The sequence below is a fragment of the Dasypus novemcinctus genome, chromosome 26, assembly GCF_030445035.2.
Source record: "Dasypus novemcinctus isolate mDasNov1 chromosome 26, mDasNov1.1.hap2, whole genome shotgun sequence".
Taxonomy (NCBI): domain Eukaryota; kingdom Metazoa; phylum Chordata; class Mammalia; order Cingulata; family Dasypodidae; genus Dasypus; species Dasypus novemcinctus.
In genome coordinates, this window is record NC_080698.1 from 9,865,449 (window position 1) to 9,889,213 (window position 23,765).

Below are 23,765 nucleotides of genomic sequence, written 5' to 3' on the forward strand. Positions count from 1 at the left end.
GAGACAGCATCTATTGATGATGCCTTCATTTGTACATTTTTTTTAAAGATTTATTTTTTATTTATATCTCCCCCCGTCCCCTTCTCAGTTGTCTGCTCTCTGTGTCCATTCACTGTGTGTTCTTCTATGACAGCTTCTATACTTCTCAGCGGCACTGGGGATCTGTGTTTATTTTTATTGCATCATCTTGTTGTGTCAGCTCTTCGTGTGTGCAGCACCTTTCTTGGGCACGCTGAACTTTCTTTTGCGCTGGGCGGCTCTCCTTACGGGGTGCACTCCTTGTGCATGGGGGTCCCCTACGCGGGGGACACCCCTGCATGGCAGGGCACTCCTTGTGCGCATCAGCACTGTGCATGGGCCACCTCCACACAGGTCAAGGAGGCCCGGGGTTTGAACCGCAGACCTCCCATGTAGTAGGCAGATGCCCTATCCATTGGGCCAAGTCCGCTTCCCCATTTGTACATTTTAACAGCCTCAGAACTGTAAGCTTTCAACCTAAAAAATTCTCACTATAAAAGCCAACACATTTTTGGTACATTGCACCCAGCAGCCTTTGGCAAACTAAAACACTCTACAATGGGAAGAGTGAACTCTAATGTAAATTATAGACTACAGTTAATATTGTTTCATGAATTTTAACAAAGTTACCACATCGAAAAACGGACTTGGCCCAGTGGTTAGGGCGTCCGTCTACCACATGGGAGGTCTGCGGTTCAAACCCCGGGCCTCCTTGACCCATGTGGAGCTGGCCCGTGTGCAATGCTGATGTGCGCAAGGAGTGCCCTCCCATGCAGGGGTGTCCCCACGTAGGGGAGCCCCACGCGCAAGGAGTGCGCCCTGTAAGGAGCCGCCCAGCGCCAAAGAAGGTGCAGCCTGCCCAGGAATGGCGCCGCCCACACTTCCCGCGCCACTATCGACAACAGAAGCAGACAAAGAAACAAGACGCAGCAAACAGACACCAAGAACACACAACCGGGGGGGGGGGGGGAATAAATAAATACATAAATCTTTAAAAAAAAAAAGTTACCACATCAATGCAAAATGTTAATAACAGGGAAGGTATGTGGAAAATCTGTACTTTATGCATGATATTTTTATAAACTTTCAACTGTTCTAATTTTTAAAAAAGAAATTAAATACTATGGGCAGGAGTTTGGAGGGAGAGAAGAAAGGAAGGACAGGATAGGGAGATGGTTAGGGTGTGAAATCAAAGCACAATATGGAGAGAGAGATAAGCAAGAGAGAGGACCATCAAGGCTTATTCCAAGTGGTAGTCTGAGCTCACAGGCAGGAGACATATGTGAGCCAACAAGCTTCAACCTTTTCAACAGGCCTGGGGGTGGATTCTTCCCATTACCTGTGAGGTGAGCTCATAAAAGCCTGATGAAAGGTAAAACACTAATTCATTAGAGTTGCAGACAGAAAGCCACATTCCCTACCTCTGCTCTGGCAGGCTCTGGTGAGAGAAAGGCAATTGGCTGGGTCCCAGAAATGCACCAAGCTTTTTTTTTTTCAACATTCTCTAATGCCTATTTCTTTAGAAAATTGTCCCTGATAAATTAAACACAGCCTAACTCTGCTCCTTAGTCAAAATAAATAGCATGTGGTATACCAATACATTGGAACATTATTCAGCAATGAAAAGGAACAAAGTATTAAGACATATTACAATATGGATGAATTTCAAAAACATTAGGTTAAGTGAAGGAAGCCCAGCACAAAAGATAGCATATTGTACGATTCCATTTATATGAAATGTCCAGAGAAGGCAAAACTATTAGTGATTGCCTGGGGCCAGTGATGGGAACAGGGAAGGACTACAAATAGGCACAAGGGGTCTTTTGGGGTGATAAAAAATGTTCTAAATTTGATTGTGGTGATGGCTGAACAACTCTGAAAATTCACTAAAAATAACTGTACACTTAAAAAGGGTGGGAATCTTATGGCAGGTAAGTTATACCACAACAAAGCTCTTAAAAATTATTTAAAGTCCTTAGCCATGAGTCATATCAATATTAAGTAAAAAGAAAATGGGGAAGAAATGAAACAGTAAAGAGAAGAGGAAATAAGAGTAGAAAAAATGATTTTTTTCCATTCATTCAACAAATATTTATTGAGCACCTACTACATGTTAGGCACTGGAAATAAAATGGAGAGCAAAACAAACCATTTGTCCTTATGAAGCTCAACTGTGGTGATAAAACATAGTGAGGCAAAAAAATTCAGTAGGCTCTGAGACATAACATAAGAAAATGACTGAATACACCCTTTATTCGTTTAGACTTATGGCAACCATGAACAGAAAAATATTTCACTTTATTTGAAGACTTACATCCATTTAAACTTTTAAAATTTATTTCTGAAATATGCTGGCATTTTTTGTTAACTCTGAGAACTTGTAAACACAACTTCTGCAGATCACAAAGCTTATCTAATCTTATGTTGGTCCTAATAGTTAAATTCGACACAACACTCTATCATGTTAAAGCACAAAGAACTACGGGTATAATTCTGATTAGAAAAGTATAGTACCTTTCCGAGCTTCTGGATAGAGAAGAGAGAAGATCATTTGAACAGAGATTTATTTGGGCAAGAGAATCTCAAATCTTTCTTGGAATTAAGGAAGACATCCACAATTAACCCCAATTCCCAGAAATTTGCATAGCTGCTCTGAGTCATGTTAAAGGTTCTAAATGAAGCCAGATAAAATAAAATGGGTAAGTTTTGCTAAGAACATTAACAGTAAAGGATCACTGAGTGGGGTATTCAACTGGCTCTGGAATCGTTTCTATTCATACAACAATATCCTTTAGGAACTGAGATTTTATTTATTTTTTTTTTTAAAGATTTATTTATTTATTTAATTTCCCCCCCTCCCCTGGTTGTCTGTTCTTGGTGTCTATTTGCTGCGTCTTGTTTCTTTGTCCGCTTCTGTTGTCGTCAGCGGCACGGGAAGTGTGGGCGGCGCCATTCCTGGGCAGGCTGCTCTTTCTTTTCACGCTGGGCGGCTTTCCTCACGGGCGCACTCCTTGCGCGTGGGGCTCCCCCACGCGGGGGACACCCTTGCGTGGCACGGCACTCCTTGCGCGCATCAGCACTGCGCATGGCCAGCTCCACACGGCTCAAGGAGGACCGGGGTTTGAACCGCGGACCTCCCATATGGTAGACGGACGCCCTAACCACTGGGCCAAAGTCCGTTTCCCAGGAACTGAGATTTTAAAAAGTCCCGGAGGAGTGGATGTAGCTCAGTGGCTGAGTGCCTGTTTCCCATTTACAAGGTCCTGGGTTTGATCCCTGTACCTCTCCCCCATCACCGCCAAAAAAAAAGAGAAAATGTCCTCAACAAAATCAAATGGAATCTAGCAGTGACCTCCACAGCTCCTCAGGGGCAGTGCTACCATCCTCTAGCACCAAACAGTTATAATTACTTCCTATGTCCTCTTTTTTATTTATATTTTTAAAAAATGTCTCCCCCCTTCCCCCCTCCCCCCAGTCAGCTCTCTGTGTCCACTCACTGTGTGTTCTTCTGTGTCTGCTTTTATTCTTGTCAGCGACACCCGGAATCTGTGTCTCATTTTGTTGCGTCATCTTGCTGCATCACTCTCCGCGTGTGCAGCGCCATTCCCGGGCAGGCTGCACTTTTTTCGCGCTGGGTGGCTCTCCTTACAAGGCGCACTCCTTGCGCACGGGGCTCCCCTACGCAGGGGGACAGCCCAGCGTGGCACAGCACTCCTTGCGTGCATCAGTGCACTGCAGGTGGGCCAGCTCCACACGGGTCAGGAGGCCCTGGGTTTGAACCTTGGACCTCCCATGTGGTAGGCAGACACCCTATCCGTTGGACCAAATCCGCTTCCCTCCCTATGTCCTCTTAAAAACACAGATGGGTGAGTCTAATGGAATGGAAGAGAGAGAACACACCCCAGGCCCAAGTACAGGACTGTGGCATGATCAGAACCGAGAGCAGAGGAAAGTAGGGGTCGAGTCAGAAAGGTTACAGAGCATTGCCTGTCCAGGGGCAGAAACCCTGACTCTGGGAGCAAACACACTTCACGCTCTGAAGAAACCATTCTCTGCTGTAGGACAGAGACCAGCTTTGCGTCAGGCTTTCCTAGAGCTAGGGGAACAGGTTTTCCAGAAAATATAGATATTATATAAATAGTATGAGATTTATTATAGGAATTGGCTTGTACAATTGTGAGAATTAGCAAACCCAAATTCCACTGGGCAGACCCCAAGCTGGGAACTCTAATGAAGGTTCAGATGAATTCCCCAGGAAGTAGAGACAGACATTCTTTGTGACTACTGAAACCATCAGGTCTCCTTTTAAGGCCTTCAAATGATTGGATGAGACTTCTCCACTGCCAAAGGCCATCTCCTTTGTTGAATGTAGATGTGATCAGCCAAAGATGCAATTAACTGACTGATGATTTAAATCCACAAAAAATCCTCACAGTAACAATCAGGCCAGTGCTTGTCTGACCAAACAACAGGCACCGTAACCTAGCCAAGTTGACACATGAATTTAACCATCACACCCTCCTACCACTCACTCACCCCTAGCCACTGCTATTTTGCTGGTTCTAATTCTGTGCTTTCCAATCAAAGTTCTGACAATCCACACAGCAGAATAACCTGGGGAAGTTGTCAAATGCAGTATCTCAAAAATGCTCTCCAGGGAAAACGGACTTTGGCCCAGTGGTTAGGGCGTCCGTCTACCACATGGGAGGCCCGCGGTTCAAGCCCCGGGCCTCCTTGAGCCGTGTGGAGCTGGCCCATGCGCAGTGCTGATGCGCGCAAGGAGTGCCGCGCCACGCAGGGTGTCCCCCGCGTAGGGGAGCCCCACGCGCAAGGAGTGCACCCATAAGGAGAGCCGCCCAGCGCGAAGGAGGGAGCAGCCTGCCCAGGAATGGCGCCGCCCACACTTCCCGTGCCGCTGACGACAACAGAAGCGGACAAAGAAACAAGAAACAAGACGCAGCAAAAAGACACAGAAAACAGACAACCGGGGGAGGGGAGGGGAATTAAATAAATAAAAATAAATCTTTAAAAAAAAAAAAAGCTCTCCAGGTTGTGCTGTTCAGTAAGAGTGCAACAGTACATTTCCTGTTATTAAGAAAGGGAGGACAGGACACAGAGTATCCATTTGTTTTATACATATATATATAATTTTTTTTATTTAGGAAGATTTATCATTTTTTAAAAAGTTAAATGGCACTGGTTCTTAACTTTGGCTGCCCATAAGAACCAAGTGGAAATTTGGCTCACTCGCCTTACCTCCCAAATCCTTAATTGTTTGGGTGTGGGTTTTGTTTTTGTTTTTTTTTTAAAGATTTTTTAATTTTTTATTTATTTCTCTCCCTCCCCCACCCCAGCGGTCTGCTTTCTGTGTCCATTCGCTGTGTGGTCTTCTATGTCTGCTTGTATTCTTGTCAGCAGCACCCAGAATCTGTGTCTCGTTTTGTTGCATCATCTTGCTGTGTCAGCTCTCCGTGTGTGCAGCGCCACTCCTGGGCAGGCTGCATTTTTTTCACGCTGGGTGGCTCTCCTTATGGGGCACACTCCTTACATGTGGGGCTCTCCTACGCGCAGGACACCCCTGCATGGCATGGCACTCCTTGTGCGCATCAGCACTGCGCTTGGGCCAGCTTATCACATGGGTCAGGAGGTCCTTGGTTTGAACATTGAACCTCCCATGTGGAAGACAGATGCCCTATCCATTGGGCCAAATCTGTTTCCCTGGATGTGGGGTTTTAGCATCAGTATTTTTTAAAAGCTTCCAAGAGAATATTCTGAGTAGCAAAGGCTAAAAACCTGAAGGATAGGAGAGAATTGCATGGAGAGGATAAGAGTAGAAACCAGACTTCTCGAATATACCTTGTGTGGCAGTTTGATATTTATGAATTCCAAAAAGAGATATTACTATGTTTGTAAACTGGTCTGTTCCTCTGGGTGTGATACCCTTTGATTGTGTTAAATTCAAAGGCTTTACATTTGCTTGATCAAATCAAGATCAGGGCTTTGATTCAACCACGGCATTAGGGTGTGTATGATTGAGTCTCTGCCCCCTTGGTGGGCAATATAAATGGACGTTCAATCAAGAACACAGAAGTAGATCACAGAAACTGATACGTAGAAGAAGAGAGAGAGCTCCAGAGACACGAAGAGGACGTTAATCCTGGAAGAGGACCTTAATCCTGCAGCACCGGGAAGAGATGAGCCATTTGTCTGCTAGTTTGCAGCTGAAGAAACCAGAGCCCTTAGCAGCTGAGCAGACCAAGCAAGAAACCAGCACTCCAGCCTACAGCTGAGACCAGAAGAAGCTGGGCCCACAGAGCCTTAAGAGAGAGAGGAAGGTTGAATCCTTGCAGACATCACTTGCCATCTTGCATCAACACATGGCAACAGACTTTGGTTGAGGAGGTACCTCTTAGGGTACCCTGAGTTAGACTCTTTAGGGCCTTGTAACTGTAAGTTTTTACCCCAATTAAGCATACTTTATAAAGGCCAACTGATTTCTGGTACTTTGCATCAGCACCCGTTTTGGCTGACTAATACACCTTGACTGGTAGATTTGACTTTAAAACTATGTAAGTATCTCACACAATCATAAAATAAAATTTTTTAAAAAGCAATCCCTAAAACATAAGGAAAATCAAGCAAATAAACCTAACTGTATATTAAATTGGGAGGCAAACCAATATACAGAGAAGCATCATTTCAAGTAACTAACTGTACATCCCAGTAGGGTATATCCTAAAAATATAAAGAACTCAAGAAAATCTTAAGCTGTTTTCAGAAATCACATTGCTGGTATTACTATTGAGACTGTCATGTGTGCACTATGGATAAAGTAAATGGGTAATTATATTAGTGTTACTGGGCACTGGGATTTTCTGGCACTGAAGAAGGCATGTACATTACATTAAGTAAAAGCACTGTAGTCTTGAATTTGAATTGGAAATATGACTAGCCCCAGCAGCGATGAGCACATCTTGCACCCAGACTGATCTCAGCCATTTCAGTCTAAAAGGAAATGGGGTTCCTTAAAGATATTGTGGATTCCAGGTCTGGAGTTGAAAATATAACAAGACTGGAAAATCTCCTACCAGAAATCAAAGAAGCTATAAAAGACTACTAAGGTCATGTCAAAAAGAATCAAGAAACAACTTGAAGAGACTCCCACTGGACAAAAAGCATCAAATGAGAACAAGACAGCAATGGAGTGAAACATGGAATATGGTTAAATCTGTGGGTTTAGACTGCTGTTTTTAAAAAATCACTGGTTATCTTTGAAAGATACTAAGGAACCTACTTAGTAATATGAAAACAGGTAAATAAAAGGAAAAACCCAAGTATTTATTCTGCCTTTCCTGAACAAACTATATTGCAGGGTAACCTGAGAGTGGACAGTTTTCTTTAAAGTATTCCAGCTTACACATAAAGAAGGAATGACAAGGAAGTGGATTTGGCCCAGTGGATAGGGCGTCTGTCTACCACACGGGAGGTCCGCGGTTCAAACCCCGGGCCTCCTTGACCCGTGTGGAGCTGGCCCATGCACAGGGCTGATGCGCGCAAGGAGTGCTGTGCCATGCAGGGGTGTCCCTGCATAGGGGAGCCCCACGCACAAGGAGTGCACCTCGTAAGGAGAGCCACCCAGCGCGAAAGAAAGTGCAGCCTGCCCAGGAATGGTGCCTCCTACATGGAGAGCTGACACAGCAAGATGACACAACAAAAAGAAACACAGATTCCCGTGCCACTGACAACAACAGAAGCAGACAAAGACGACGACGCAGCAAACAGACACAGAGAAGAGACAACCGGGGCGGGAGGGGAGGTGGATAAATAAATAGATCTTAAAAAAAAAAAAAAGGAATAACAGAATTAGAACATTGCTATTTGCAATCCCAATGAATTAATAGATCTAGTCTAGGCAATGATCAACATATGACTATAAGCATGAGCGATCATCCGTATGAGCCACCTAATGGAAAACATACAACAGCTATGAAATAGTTTTAGAGGGGTTAAAAAAAAAAGCCTGAATCTGATTAAGCCCATAGAGCAGTGGTTCTCAAACTTCAGGGTACATCCAGAATAACTGGAGGGCTAGTTAAAACAAATTGCAGGGCCTCACCCTCCGTGTTTCTGATTCAGTAAGTCTGGGGGGCAGCCAAGACCTTGTGTTACTAACAAGTTTTCCCGGTGATGCAGATGTTGCTATCCTGGAACCTTACTTTGAGAACCACTGTTCTAGAGTAGTGTTCTTTTGGGACAAAATAATTTTGATGCAAACATCATGGGAATGCAATAAGCAAACTCTAGAATGCTGAAAATCCTACAAAATAAACAACCTGCTTTCTTCTACAAACAAGCATCAAGGGTATGAGAGAGAAACGGGGAGAGATCCTACTGATTAGTAGAGACAAGAGATGGCTCTAGAGTTCACTGCCTTGCCAGTGAGCCCTACTTTGGAATTGTGCTCCTGAGTGTGCTGGAGGTGGACTCAGATGTGACCTCTCTACACATGCCTCTTCTGTCACTTTTACTGAACCTGTGATTGGCACTGGGTTTTGTGTATGCTCAGGAGACTTGAATCTCTGGACTGTCCACGTGCCAGCTGGGCCCTGAGCCTCAGCAGAGTTGCAACACCTACTCTCTGGGTCATTGGACTTACCCAGATCAGCTGACGGGGAGGTGAGAATGGTCAACCGCCATACCAGGGAACCTAGAGTGTCTACAACTGTAAGCAGAATAGCATCCATAAGTCATGCGATATCTAAGCTCCCTCTAGATTTAGAGGTGGAGTGGACATCGCCATCCCAGGGTCCACAATATGGATTGGAATGGACTTGCTGGTATTCTACTGTAGAACTGTTGCAACTCTAGCAATGGAAGAAATTGTATTATTGATGTGGAGATGTTAGCCACAGGAGTTGCTGAGGGCAGGGAGAGGGAGGAAGAGGTGTGATATGGGGCATTTTCGGGACTTGAGAGTTGTCCTGAATATATTGTAGGGACAGATGTGGTACCTTGTATATCCTGCCATAACCCACTGGATGTACTGGGAAAGAGTGTGAACTACAATGTAAACTATGGACCATGTGATGTGGCAGTGCTCCAGGGTGTATTTACCAAATGCAATGAATGTGCCTCACTGATGAAAGGGGATATTGATGTGGGAGGAGCAGAGTGGAGGGGAGTGGGGTATATGGGAACCTCATTTTTTTTTTAATCTCACCTTTGCAGCTTTTTGCATGCTGTCTGTTCTCTGTGTCCATTTGCTGTGCATTGTTCCATGTCTGTATTTATTTCCCCTCTCCCCCAGCGGCTTCTTGCTGTCTGCTCTCTGTCTATTTGCTGTGGGCGCTTCTGTGTTCTCGCTTGGCTCCCTTCTTTTTGTTGCATCACCTTGCTGAGTCAGCACTCTGTGGTGTCTGCGGGCGGCAGCGCTCAATAGTGTGAGGGCAAGCCCGCCTTCATAAGGAGGCCCAGGACACCAGCTGAGGGCCTCCCGTATGGTAGACGGGAGCTCATCTGATTGAGCCGCAGACGCTTCCCCCTCTTAAGTTTTTTAATGTAACGTTTTGTGTGACCTATTTACCTTAAAAAAAAAAAAAAAGACAATAAAAAAAGTTTAAAAAAAAGAGACAAGAGATAAAGCACCCTTATTTGGAGATAAGGAGGGATGTGAATACATATTAGATATCTGATACTATGGGATTATTCTTAAGTACATGTATTTTACATGTACTGAAAGTTCTATGGGTGAATATGTTTAGATAAACAAATACTCATAAATAAAATTATTTCCGGGGCTTTTTTAAAAAATGGGAGGGGGTGGTTTGTGTGGGAATGACTAATGTTCTGGAGCCAGCTCATACCCACTTGAGAGAACTGCTTCTGAGAATCTTTCCCAACTCTATGTTTAGTGAAATTGTGTTGGTAACTTGAAATTGGCCACTGCGAGAGTATTTACCCTAGGGAAATCAGCAAAGGCTAAAATCAGAGCCGTTTTGTTAAACATTTACTATGCTATCACAGGGAATGAGTTAATAATTGAAGTTAGATGATCGGTAAAAGGAGGTTAATTATACTATTCTTTTTACTATTGTCAAAGTTTGACATTTTCCATCATAAAAAAGTAAAAAAGAAAAGAAAACCAGTATGTCTGGGAGTGGGGGACCATTGGACAGGATGATTCTGATACAGACGGTCCACGGACCCACTCTGCAAAGTACTATCCTAGCAGATACATCCAGCCAGCAAAAACAGCCATTTATTCTGAAACAACCATGCCACCTCTCTTCCCTCTACATAGTAGATTTGACATCTCCATGCCTGAAGTTCCCTCTGCCTAAAAGGCCCATTTCCACTCTAGCCCCATCCTCTACGACTCAGAAAAGACAGCTCCATGCCAAAGACTGGACATCCCTTCTCTTTCACAGCACACAAAAATTCTACAGGTCTATCACATTACACTCAAAGCTCCTATGAAGTAGGAATGAAGACTTTTGTCTAGTACAAACCTTGGCACACAGAGATATTAAATAAAAATGGACTGAATGAATGATTGCCTATTACCCAGGCAGGACAGGACTGAAGGTCATGTCCCCCTTCTGGTGTATATCCTTTCTTCAGTTCACATTTGGCCCCCATTTTAAACAAAATTATAATAGCAATTACCAAAAAAAAAAAAAAAAAAAGCTAAAACTCTCAAGCTATATTTTAAAAATAAAGACAAACATTAAAAAGTTATCCAAGACCACTGATGTCCACTCATTTTAGGGGTAAATCCCATTCTCATTTAAAATTAGTATTTTAGATACTACTCACCTACTAGACTACATATTAAAAATTTGGTTTGTATTAAAGATTAAAGTTAACCATACTCTGAGAATTATCTAGTGCTTGCAAGGAAAAACCAACCAACTGGAGCTTTTCTTTTGCAAACAGAGAAACCAATCCATTAGTTGAGTAACAGAACCTTGGCTTAGAATGGCAAGACAAATCAACAGCCCTGTTAATCAGAGTCACCAAACTCAAAGTCTCAATAATCTTTCCCAAAGAACCCCAAAGAACATGACAAAAGGTGATAAATATGTCTACGTATAGCATGAAGAACTTCCCTAATCACAACTCTACTTTCTTCAAAAAAAAAAAATACTGAATGGGAAGCAGATGTGGCTCTAGCAGATGGGCACCCAGCAACCACATGGGAGGTCCCAGGTTTGGTTCCTGGAAAAATTACATTAGAAAAACTTATTGTGAATATAGCAATCCCATGTTTTAGAGACAAAAAACAGCTGTCCCAAAACCTATTTTCATTCCTATAACCACCTCATCTAAAATAATTACAAAAGGATTCTAAATGAGCAAAATATTTCCCCTATTATGTTCCTTCAAGTTGCTTTATTTGAGGCTCTAATCCATTATTACTGAGTAACATCTAATCTTGAAATGATCTCTCTCGGCCTTCTACATAGGTGTAAACTAAGGCCATTCTGTGTCAAAGGCAATGAAAACATGTTCTTCACACTGATTCTCACATGTCCAAGTATACCTGCCTTGTCCTTGCCAGATATTATGCATGTATGGCTTATTCAGAGGCCCCAATAACATCTGATCCTTCAAATGAAGACATTTCAAAAGGAGCCTGTAGGTTACTGTAAATGTATTACAACTGATTTGTACACTTGAAGTGGTTAAAAGAGGAAATTTTGAGTTATTTCAATGTTACTACAATAAAAATTTTTTTAAAAGTATTAGTGGAGCTCAGTTATTGGGTTAACATGGGAGTGGTTTCTCTTTATTCTCTGAATAAGCATACTCTAATTTGTGTAAACACTCCTTAAGAAGGGCCACCATGCGAAGAAAGCCCACCTTTTCTTTTGTTTGGGAAGTTATCTTCCACATAGTCCACTGGTATAACCACTCTCAAAAAGGGCAGGAGGGTTATAAATTTTATTGTCATCGAGCATAAAAGTCTGGAGGGAGGGAGTAGAAGGCCTCATACATTTTCGCTGCACAAAAGCGAGATCTGTGGGGAGCCGCAATCCCGGATTCTCACACCCAGGAAACTGAAGAGTCCTGCAGGGAAGACGGGCCCCAGGAGCCTTGCCAAGTCATGGATGTGTTGACCATGATGTGATGGAAACAGGACTACAGTACCTCTCAGAGAGAAAAACTAAGGAGAGGAGGAGTTGTGTGTGGTTCATAGGACTGGATAACTCACTCTTCTGACTGGAGACTGTCTTGAGCTTTTCTATAGTGAAAACAGTGAGCAGGTCACTGAGGGACAGCATTCTTTTTCACAAAATTGAAATATTATTAAAAGTGAGTATCAGAAACAGAGCCAAGGAAAAAGCAGGAAATCATCTGCATTTTCAAGTAAGGATATCTGTCAAAAGACTAATCCAATGATAATCAAATCCCTTAACTACTGGTTTTAAATATCTGGCTAGCTCCAGAAATCCCAATGTAAAAATTAGTTATTATAGCTAACAAATCATGCCATAATAAGCTTGTAGTCATATTTATTGTTATTTAGTTATTATAGTGTGTTAACTGAGTAATTTGCAATGCTAATATAAAAAAATAAATTTTTAAATAATATGAAAAAATATGCATAGTAAATGATTCACTCATTATTACAATTCCTATATTTTTCATCATAATGGCAACCTTTTAATTTCTTTCATTTATTCAAGAAAGTATCTAAGAAGTTTATAAGTAAAAAAAAAATTCCCTACAGGGAGTGGGTGTAGCTCAGTGGTTTGAGCACCTGCTTCCCATATACAAGGTACTGGGTTCAATCTCCAATACTGCCTTAAAAAAAAAAAAAATTTCCCTACAAATAAAATCTACCCAGATATACCTCACCATCTTTCATCAGGCACCAAAGAATTTTAAGGCTTAAAAAGATGTTTCAATAAACTGCCTTTTCCTTCATTTCTAGATAAAAGATTTTGGGTTGAGGAAGTTGATACTTTCAAAGAGGAAAAACAAAGTCTATATTATAGAAACCTTTATACGAATGCATTTGCTTCCTTTTTACATACTCACGGTATTCAAAATGACCATCAGGGGAAGTGGCTGTGGCTCAACCAGTTGGGCTCCCACCTACCATATGGGAGGCCCTGGGAACCCAGGGCCTCCCTGTGAAGAAGGCAAGCTGGCCTGTGAGCCAGGGAGAGCTGACGGCCGATGTGCCACAGAGTGCAGAGAGGAAAGCTGGCGCAGCAAGATGACGCAACAAAGGGAGACAAACAGATACAGAAAAAAATGTGCATCGAATGGACACAGAAAAGAGTCAGCAAAGAAAGGAACAAGCCACAAGGGGGAGGAATAAATAAAAAAATAAATCTTAAAAAAAAAAACTGACCAACAGTCAGATAAGCTGGAAAAATCAGAGAGATCATTTTCCCTTAGCTTAAACATTCACCTCGATGAGATACAAGTAAAAGACAAAATCTTGAATCCATGGCAAACAGAAGGAAAATTTCAAATTATGCATTTAGGTTAAATAACAAGCTAAGACAAACAACACTTCTCAGCAGTTTCTACATATGAGATATCCTGCTTTTTTCCTAGGACCTTGCTCTAGAACTTGCTACCCCCCCTCTGGCTGTTTTTCTTCTGCACACAAACATGCTCAGGGTGATTCCTACTCTTATGGAAAACAGTCTAGCAGTTCCACACAAGGTTTAACGTAGAATTCCCATTGGCAGTTCTACTCCTAGGTATATATACCCCAAAGAACTGAAAGCAGGGACTCAATTATTTGTACACCAACGTTCATCGCAACTTAACTAACAATAGCCAAAAAGTGGAAGTAAACCAAGTGTCCATTAACAGGTGAATAGATAAGCAAAATGTGGTTTACCCATACAGAATACTATTCAGTCATAAAAAGAAGTGTTGGTACACGCTACAACATGGATGAACTTTGAAAACATCATGATGAATGAAATAACCCAGACAAAAAAGAAAAATATTGTATGATTTCTCTTATATGAAATACTTAAAATAAGCAAATTCATAGACAGAAAGGAGAGGAGTGGTTTCAAGGGGTAGGGAAAGAGGGAATGGGGAGTTATTGCTTAATGGACTTGGGTTTTGGTTTGGGATGATGAAAATAGTCTGAAAATAAGATAAGTGGTCAAAGTTACACAGTATTGTCAAGGTACTAAATATACATTTTCCATTGAAAATGGTTAAATTGATTTTTATGTTATGTATATTTTATCACAATTAAAAATAATTTTTAAAAAGGCATGAACTGATATGTTACAGCAATGATGAATCTTGAAAACATTACTCAAATTAAAGGAGGCAGGTGCAAAATACCACCAACTGTAAGATTCCATTTATATGAAATGTCCAGAACAGGAAAATTATAGAGACAGAAAGGAGATTACTGGTTGCAGAGAAAGGACTGGAGGCAATGGCTAAAGAGTATATAGTTTCTTTTTGGCATCATGAAAATGTTCTAAAATGGACTATGGTAATAATTGCACAACTCTATGAATATACTAAGACCAATGAATTATTCCCACTGAATGGGTGAACTGTAGGTTATGTGAATTCTATCTCAATAAAGCTGTTATCAAAAAAGTGCTGGGGAGAATCACAAGTATAAAATATCTTATGGTAATTACTGAAGTGAATCTGAATCAAGTCTGAATGCCAATTTAGTGCTCTGAGAGGATGCAATTAGAGTAACTTATTAATAAGGCTCAATTTGTCAGGCTTTCCCACAAGTTAAATATTTATTATAAGACCTCATACTTTGGTGTGCTGTTTGACATCAAAGTTTTTATTAAACATCCCCAACAATGTAGTGTGTTTATAGAGGGGTGTTGTATGGGAATTCCACACATGTGCAAGGTTATAAGTTCACAACTTCTCTAATAAAAATATATTTTTAAAAAAGTTTTTATTGAACAAACTAATAACAGCTTTTAAATTATTTACATTTATTTCTATTTTTAGCATAGATTTTATAAAATGAAATGGTGGTTAGCCATGCCAGTATACAGGACCTTACTAAGCAAAGACTTCTTACTATATGCAGTTCTAACACAACGTATCTTATTACTCCAATGTTCTCACTGGATATGCAATGTAGTTTAACAGAAGTCCACCTTGTATTGATTTCTAAAATTACAGCAATGGAACCACTTAAGAGGCATAACCAAAAATAAACACCAATAAAATAGAGCATAGAATTACAAAGATAAATCGACTCAATTTTGAAAAAGATATCAAAGATGACAAAGAATGAAAACATAATACAAAAACTTTAAAACCCTGTTTTACTCATCAAGTGCTAATTTCTAAATACTCCTCTAAACTAGTATTTTGTACAAATATAAAAGTTCTGGTAAAACAGGTTACAGCTTTGTGATTTATAGAGAATAGCAATGGGGAAAAAAAAAAACAGAAGTCACTCCTGAGACAATCTCTTTAAAAACACGTTTATCCATGGGAAATTGTTGTCCTTGTCCCCATTTTAAAGATAAGCAAATCTGAATAAAACAGGTTTGACAACTTGCCCAAGAACAGAAAGCAAACCTATGGCAGAAATCTGGGAAACAACAATTTCTGATTTCCAGGTTTATGATTAAAAATCCACAATATAAAGTGCAGTAAATCAAGGGAAAAGAAGCAATTTCCACTTGTTTAGTATGAATTAATTTTGGGACTGTTGTCCAAGCACACTGAAGCTTACAATGACCGTTAATTAACTCCTCGCTGGCAGTGGCTGGAACGTAGGGCCAAGACAGAGCCAACTATGAAGTCGTTTTTTCAGTGTGATCTAATAATACCAAGTCTCTAACTTTGTGTCTCAAATGTTTTCATTGTTTTGTTGAATTCTGGCTGAGTAAAAGATGATTCTATTGTTACACTGATAAAGCCATGGTTGAAACAACCAAGGAAAGTGGAATTGCTTCTTGATATTCTTGCTTAAGTTAGATGTTGAAAATGGTACTTTTCTTCTTTCCTGCAACTCGCACACTAAACCAGGGTGAAACTGTTCACCCTCACCAAACTTGATTTAAAACTGTTTTAGCCAAATTTAAAAAAAAAAAAAAACAGTAATAAAGAATATTCCCAGGATCCAAATGTTAAGAGAATACACACACTCCAGTATGCAAGTCGGGGATTTGCTTTAAAACAGTTCATCAAAGGAAAAAAAGAAAAAGGTATAGATGACATATTTGTGACAAATACTGACAACTGTTGGATCTGGGGATGAGTTCCTTTCACCTTTTCCCTCTACTTTTGTCTATGCTGGAAGTATTTCATATTAACTTTTGAAGAAATAAATTAATCCCAAAGTTACCGTCCTGAAAATGAAGTTACGAGACACTGGGTTTTAGTACTCTCCTCTTGGGAACGAAAAGAGGCAAAGGGCCTCAAAAAACGGCGAGGATCCTTCCACCAGGCCGACCGAGGCACAGAACTACCCCCCGGAGCGCGCGGCCACCTAGGCCGAAAGCGCGCTGGTTTCATTCCCCGCCGACTCTGGCAAATCCTTCCGTGCGCTCCGCAAACACGAGCACCGCTGATCTGGAAGTGGCGCACGCGGGGCTCACGCTGGAGGCGCCGGGAAATCGAGAAACTCCGCTCGAGAGCGCCCAGGTCCCGGGCCAGGGCTGTCGGCTCGGCCCTAGGCACGACACCGGGGCCCCCGCAGCCCCTGGCCCTCCAGCGACCCCTGAAAGGCCAGAGCCCCCGCGGCCCCTCCACCGCCAACCCCGGGCCGGCCGCGAGGCACGGCCCCACCCACCGCCTACCGTCCAGGTCCTCGTCTTCGTCAGTCTCGGCGTCCGCGCTGGCGTCGGCGACCGGCAAGGACTCGGCCTCGTGGGGGCCGAGAGGAGGGGCGGCGGCGGGTCGGACAGAGGTCAAGGCGCGGGCCTCGCGCAGGCGGCTGAAGTAGTCGACCGCGAACTCGACGAGGTCGGGCGGCTGCCGCCGCAGCACCTCCACTGTGTAGCCCTGCAGCAGCTCCGTGAGCCCTGGCGGGATCTGGATGTGGCTCATGCCGACGGCGGCCGCGGAGTCGGGCGGGTCCGGGCCGCCGGCGGCCGCTGCCTCCCGCGCTGCCTCCCGCCGGCCCCTCGCCTGGCGGCCGTGCGGTAGCCTCACGAGCGGCCCGGATCCGGCCTTCCTCACACCGCGCTTAGGCCGGCGCTGCGTTTCCGGGCCGTGCTGAGCCTGCTCTCCTTCGGCCGGCCTGGCGCCGCCGCCGCCGCTGCCGCCGCCGCCGCCGTCACTGGACCGCCGTCGCCGCCACGGGGACCGACCGACAGACCGACCGGCGGGCGGGGCGGGCGGGGCGGGCGCCCGGGTTGTGACGTAGCGGCCGCGGGCGGGCGTGCGCGCCCCCGCCGAGGCGCCGGCCCGCAGTGCGCGTGCGCCGAGGGGGGCTCCCGCCGGCCCGGGCCGTCGGGGGGTCGCAGCCGGCGAGGGCTCGGGTGCCGCCTCGTGGCTGCCGGAAGAGATAAATGGGCGGCGGGGCACGCGGGGTTCTGGTTAACGCCTCTCGCCTGGTCGTGAGGCCTTTCGTTTGTTCTTTAGCACCCGCTGAGCGCCTTCTGTTTGCGGACGCTGCCTGGGGGCCAGAGAGACCGCAGAGAGCCAAATGCAGGGACACACGACGATCACCGCAGTGTGATTGCGGCTTCGGTGGAGAGTAAGAAGGCCCCATTTGTAGGGTGACATTCAAACTGACCCTGAGGCCCGGGCAGGATCTGGCCAGAGGCATCTGGAGGAAAGCCATCTGAGTGCAGAGGACAGCCAGAGCAAAGGCCTGGCAGTCAGGACCACCTTGGCCACAGGGAGGAATGGGGAAATGACCATAGGACCCTCGGGGGATAGCATGAGGCCAGGGAGATGTCAAATGGGGACAGCCATGAGTGTGTGTGCGTGTGTGTGCATGCTTGTGGTGTTGTAGTAGTAGTAGTTTCAGTGAGAGAGTAATTGTAGAGCCCCAGGCAGAGTAATCAACCTGGAAGCCTTCATCCAACCGAAAATGTGGACATGGGAATAAGGCCCAGGGCAGGAGCTGCCACTGTGCCTGACCCTCTCCGTCAGTGCTCCCCCTAGGCCTAGGTCTGCGCACACCACCCCTTCCCATGCTGGACCCTTGGCCACCGCTGCTCGAAGGAGTTGAGTAGAATGGGAGGCCCTGCCATCCTACGCCCCTGGGGTGTGGGTACAGGCAAACCAGAGAGGCCAGACTATTTCCCAATTGCACCCCCTCCCCCAGCCAAGTTGGCAGGAAATAGAAAAAGATGAAGTCCTCCCTGGGAATGTCCATGCCACAGCCTAGATGCTGACCAAAAGGCCCAGTGGGCATGGGACAGTCCTCCCTCTCCTTGGCGGGCCTAGCCAGGAAGTGACTAGCTGTACTCTTGGGAATCTGAAGGACATTCGGGATGGTTAAGCTCCACCTGGTAATTACCCCATATTAATTAAAGCACACACTAGCACTTCCCTTACTGACTTGGCACACACCCAGGAGCTGAGTACTGCTGGGAACTGAGCTTCTGGCAGCAGGAGCACAAGATCCCAGCTGATGCATGGGCCAGCCCAGGCTCCGGGCCAGGCAGGCCTGTGATTCCAAACAACTTTGTCTCTTCCTGGACAAGTTCCTTGACCCCTGAAAGGAGTCTTGGACCATCAACTTTGTGAGGGATGGAGGAGTGCCTGACTTGTTCCCTACTGGGTCCTCATTGCACATTCTTGGAGGTTTCCTGAATGATACATTTCCATGCAGCACGCAGAGCTAGTGAAACTGCTGTCTTGACCTTCACAGTCTCAGAACTGGGATCCTGTGCTTCAAAGCTGTGCTTCTGACCTTAGAATGCGAAGCCCACACTAAGAACAGGCAGGGAGGGGCTGGAGGGGCAGGGTCTCTGTTCTCTGACCTGTGTAAGCATTTTCTAGGGAGATACAGTATTTTGGGGGGTCAGCCCTTGCTAGAGATACCCAGGAAACCAGGATGTGACTCCCACCATACCACCACACCTGGGAATTTGCTCCTATTTAAGCAATCCTACAACCAACCCTTTGGAAGACAAATTCACACCTCTGCTCCCTATGTGTCCAATTTGTTAGTTATATATGTTCTAAAGGTGGACGGACAGCTACCTGTAGAGTTAGGACTCTAATCTCAAAATAGGGGAGAGGGAGGCTGTGGCTGAAAAGTGGAGAGAGGATACTCCAGAGCTGGGTGCCAGCAGGTCCTCACAGTTGCTCCAAGAAACCCCCACTGAGCTCTGCCTAAAGCAGACCCATCTGCAGGGTTTCTTCTCAGATTCCCCATAGCTTGCCCATCCATCTGTCCTGTCCATTCATCCAGTAAATATGCTATTTCCAAGGCATCACTGGTTCTGGAGAGAGTGGGGAACTCCATGGCTGCTCCTCACCTCTCTCCAGAGACCATTCTTAGACTCAAAGGAAGGATGAACAACCAACCTCCAGGCCCAGCCTGACTCCCTTTCCCCAGTATAGGGTCCCCAGAGGAGGCCATCTCCGTCCCTTCTGGGCAACCCTTCAGTAGCAAGTGGGGCCCCAAGGGACTTCATAGATGCCTCAGTGAGTTGCCTAAAGAAGAGGACTCTGGAGCAGGATAGAACAGCTAGAGCCTGAGTCCCATGTCCTTCACCCTTACCCTCCTAGAACAGCCTGCCTTAAATCCTGTCCAGCTGTACTGTGGGTTACCATGGAAACCAAACCCAAGTGCATCCAGTACCTGGGAAACAGCTTCTAACAGCAAGTGATGGTGGGTGGAAAAGACCAGGAGCACAGACCCTCAATAGTGTAAGAACTACAGAGCTAGAGTACAAAGGAGGAGGCCCCAGAGCCCTGAGGGGTGCTCCACCACAGCCCGGCAGGCGATCAACATTTTGCAGAGACTGCCACATCACCAGCCACTGGCACAGATGTAGTCACAATGGGGACAGTTCTCAGAGATGTTTACAACCATGGATGCAGAGCTACACAAATGAGGCACATATTGTTTAGCCCAACAACAGCGGGTCGCAGTGAACAGGAACATGGGTACCAACTGCGATTTCCAGTGAAACCATGGATTTTATGAAATCTTGATAGGATTATTATAAAAAAGGTTTTTTTCCCCTTTCTGCAGGAAGAAAGGAGAGGCCTGGGCCCCAGAACTTACACCCTCTGCCCTCTCCGATGCCCTCCCTATCCCTGCTAAGGGGACTCAGCGCCAGAAGGAACACCTCCTCCTTTCTGCCCACAGGTCCCCTCCTCTCAGCCACTCAACCCCCCACCCATCCTGGTCTTAGTACCTAACACTATCAGCTTCTGTTTCTCCTTAGAAGTGTTCATGAGCCTCCACGGGCTGAAAGGACTGGGAAGGGGGCTGTTTCCTCTGCCTTCATCTAAACTATCTTTCAGTCTCACCAGGCCTCCCTCATGAGGCCACTTACTGTCTTTGGTCCAGGAGATCTGGTCTATTTTAACAAGCACCCAAGCTCCAGGAAGCAGTTAATTCCTAGGCAACCTCTTTCTGTTCCTGTGAGCCCCTCCCCTCTCTCGACACTGTGTCCTGAAAAAGTAACAAATGTCTCTACAGTGAACCCGGGACCTGCCTCTGGAACATCTCAAGGCAAGGACAGAATCTAGAAAGCACAAGGGAGCCTGGTTGGGGAGCCACAGGTCTGCATGCTAACCACATCAGAGAAAGCTGAAAAGGCAGCCCTCGGTGCACCTGGCCCTGGGGCCTTCCCCGTGCCTGTCTGGACTCTGTGTGCCATCCCTGGCCTGCCTGACCCACAGGCCAAGTGCCCACACTTTGACCTTACAGTGCAGACAGGCCTCCTGGAGCCTGGGTCAAGCAGCCTGGGACAACATTTGATAGTATCTTGGGGCTTTTTCAGACCTATGAATACCAGTCCCACTCTGTCACCAACTTGCCAGTGACCTTGGCAGACCAGTTTACCCTGTCTGATCCTTGCTGCCACTTCTGTAAAAAGGGGTTAAAAATCTTCATCCAGGGAAGGAGATGTGACTCAAGTGATAAGGCCTCTCCATCTACCATATGGGAGGACCCAGGTTTGATCCCTGAGACCTCCTGGTGAAAACGAAGAGAAAGCATGCCTGTGCAGTGAGCCAAGTGCCCACGTGAGTGCCCACCTAATGAGCCAGTGCCCATGTGGTGAGCCAGTGTCTGCACAAGTGAGTCATGCAGCAAGATGATGACACAACCAAAGAGAGATGAAGGGGAGAGTCAAAGTGAAGTGCAGCAGAGCCCAGGAACTGAAGTGGTGCAATTGATAAGGAACCTCTCTCCACATCAGAGGTCTCCAGGATCAAACCCCTAGAGGAGAAAGATGAGAAGACAAAGAGAAATAGATACAGACGATCACACAGCAAATGGACACAGCAAAAACCAGCAGGGTGGGGGCAGGGGCAGGGGCAAAATAAATACATCGTTAAAGAAAAAAGTATATTTAAAAAAATCTTGGGAAGTAGATGTGGCTCAACTGAGAGAGCATCCACCTACCATATAGGAGGTCCAGGGTTCAAACCCAGGGCCTCTTGACCCATGTGATGAGCTGGCCCACACGCAGCGCTGCTGCACGCAAGGAGTGCTGTGCCACGCAGGGGTGTCCCCCATGTAGGGGAGCCCTTTGTGCAAGGAGTGCATCCCATAAGGAGAGATGCCCCATGCGAAAATAAAAAAGCACAGGCTGCCCAGGAGTGGCGCAGCACACACAGAGAGCTGACGCAGCAAGATGACGCAACAAAAAGATACACAGATTCCCAGTGCCACTGACAAGAGTGCAAGCGGACACAGAAGAACACACAGTGAATGGACATAGAGAGCAGACAATGGGGGGGGGGAAGAAGGGGAGAGAAATAAATAAAAATAAATCTTTAAAAATAAAAAAATCTTCATCCAGGGAAGTAGATGTGGCTCAAGTGATTGCGCTCCTTCCTGCCACATGGGAGGTCCCGGGTTCAGTTTCCAGAGCCTCCTGGAAAAGAGGGGCAAGACAGCGATCTGGCACAATGGGCAGGCAAGGTGACCTGACCCAACAGGATGATGTAACAAGGAGACACAAAGATAATGAGAGATAAAACAAAGCAGGGAACTGAGGTGGCTCAAGTGACTGAGTGCTTCTCTCCCACATGGAAGGTCCCAGGTTCAGTTCCCAGTGCCTCCTCAAGAGACTGCAAGCAGACACGGACAGCACAGAGGGAATGGACATAGAGAGCAGAGAGTGAGTGCAAACAATGGGGGGTGGGAATAAAGAAATAGATCTTAAAAAGTCATCCACTAAATGTTGAGGTACATGAGGAACCCAGACGGAGGTTAGAAAAGGTATTTTGTCTATAATGAGTTCCTAATCTCAGAAAGAACTGTGGGATAGAGATGGTAGAAACTTATGGCAGAATTGGTGCTACTGTGCGCCCAACAGGCTGCTGTTGCAATGACCTGCCCTTATCTCTCACTCTTGCCCCAGTTTTACTCTTCCTTGTGCCTGGGTGAAACTGTTATCACCAGTTGGTTGTTTTAACAATCACCATCTTGCTTTGACTCAAGGTGCTCTGGGAAGAGAAATTGCTGGGGAGGTCCCTAGCTTCCACTATGACCCCCTTTGCCCCAAAGGGGGAGAAAAAAGCTGTATCAGGAATGGGTGCATTTCAAAGTGCGCCATAAAAAGGAAACACAAGCCAGGAGGGAGTTACTCACCACCTGCTCTGCTCCCTTCACAAATGTGCCTCCAAGAGTTTCCCTGTTTGAACATCCAAAGGAATAAAAGACTCTCCTACCACTAACATCAAGGAACCCAACAGCCCGTTAAAATGGAAGATGTTTCAAAGGGCAAATTATCCAGGAGTACACACACCGTGATTCTGAGGTCCCCACCCAGATCAAGATGGCAGATCTGGGCTCCACACCCCGCCCCCCAGCAGCTTTGAACAACCAACAGGAACTGGCAGAAATATCTTTCTCAGAGCTCCAGAACTGCAGTAACAGGGCAAGCACCTAACCAAGAAAAAGGCTACTTAAAAGAGGTAGGAGGGGGGAAGCGGATGTGGCTCAGGCAACTGGGCTCCTACCTACCACACAGGATGTCACTGGATCAGATCCTGGTGCCTCCTAAAAACAGTGAGCTGGCATGACAGGCAGGTGTTGCAAGCTGACACAACAAGAATTACAACAAGAGAAAACATGAGAGACACAGCAAAGCAGGGAGCAGAGGTTCCAGATGCCTTCAAAAGAAGACAATGAGCTGACATGACAGGTAGGCAATGCAAGCTGATGCAACAAGATGACGCAACAAGAGACACAGGGAGGAAAAATGTAAGGCGAGACATAAAAAAGCAGGGAGCAAATGTGCCTTAAGCGATTAGGCACCTCTCTCCCACATCAAAAGTCCAGGATTCAGCTCCTGGTGACTCCTAAAGAAAGAAGACAAGGCAGACAAGAACCAGGTGGCTGCAGAAGTGGCTAAACTCTTGGAGCAAAAGAAAAAGTTGGCTCTGAGGGGAAACCCATTGAAGCCCCCTAAAGGCAAGAAGGAAAAGTGAAAGAACTTGATTCATAGTCACTTTAATGTATATGGACAGTAATAAATAAATGTACAATCTCTATATACAAAAAACAAAAACAAAACAGACATAGCAAGTAAAAAACTGGGGAGAAATGAATCTTTAAAAAAAGAGAGAGGAGGGGAGCAGTTGTAGCTCATTGGCTGAATGCCTGCTTCACATGT

The 23,765-nt window shown here is 45.3% G+C and overlaps 1 protein-coding gene across 1 annotated transcript in view; it reads right to left on the reverse strand.

Moving 5' to 3' along the window:
* Positions 1–17,283, reverse strand: part of PRKAR2A (protein kinase cAMP-dependent type II regulatory subunit alpha) — a 125,834-nt gene extending 108,551 nt beyond the window's left edge. The window contains exon 1 of the mRNA XM_058288617.2: positions 16,800–17,283. Within this exon, the coding sequence (XP_058144600.1) occupies positions 16,800–17,049 (250 nt within the window). The 5' untranslated portion in view covers positions 17,050–17,283. The remainder of the gene's footprint in view (positions 1–16,799) is intronic.
* Positions 17,284–23,765: the final 6,482 nt, after the last annotated feature.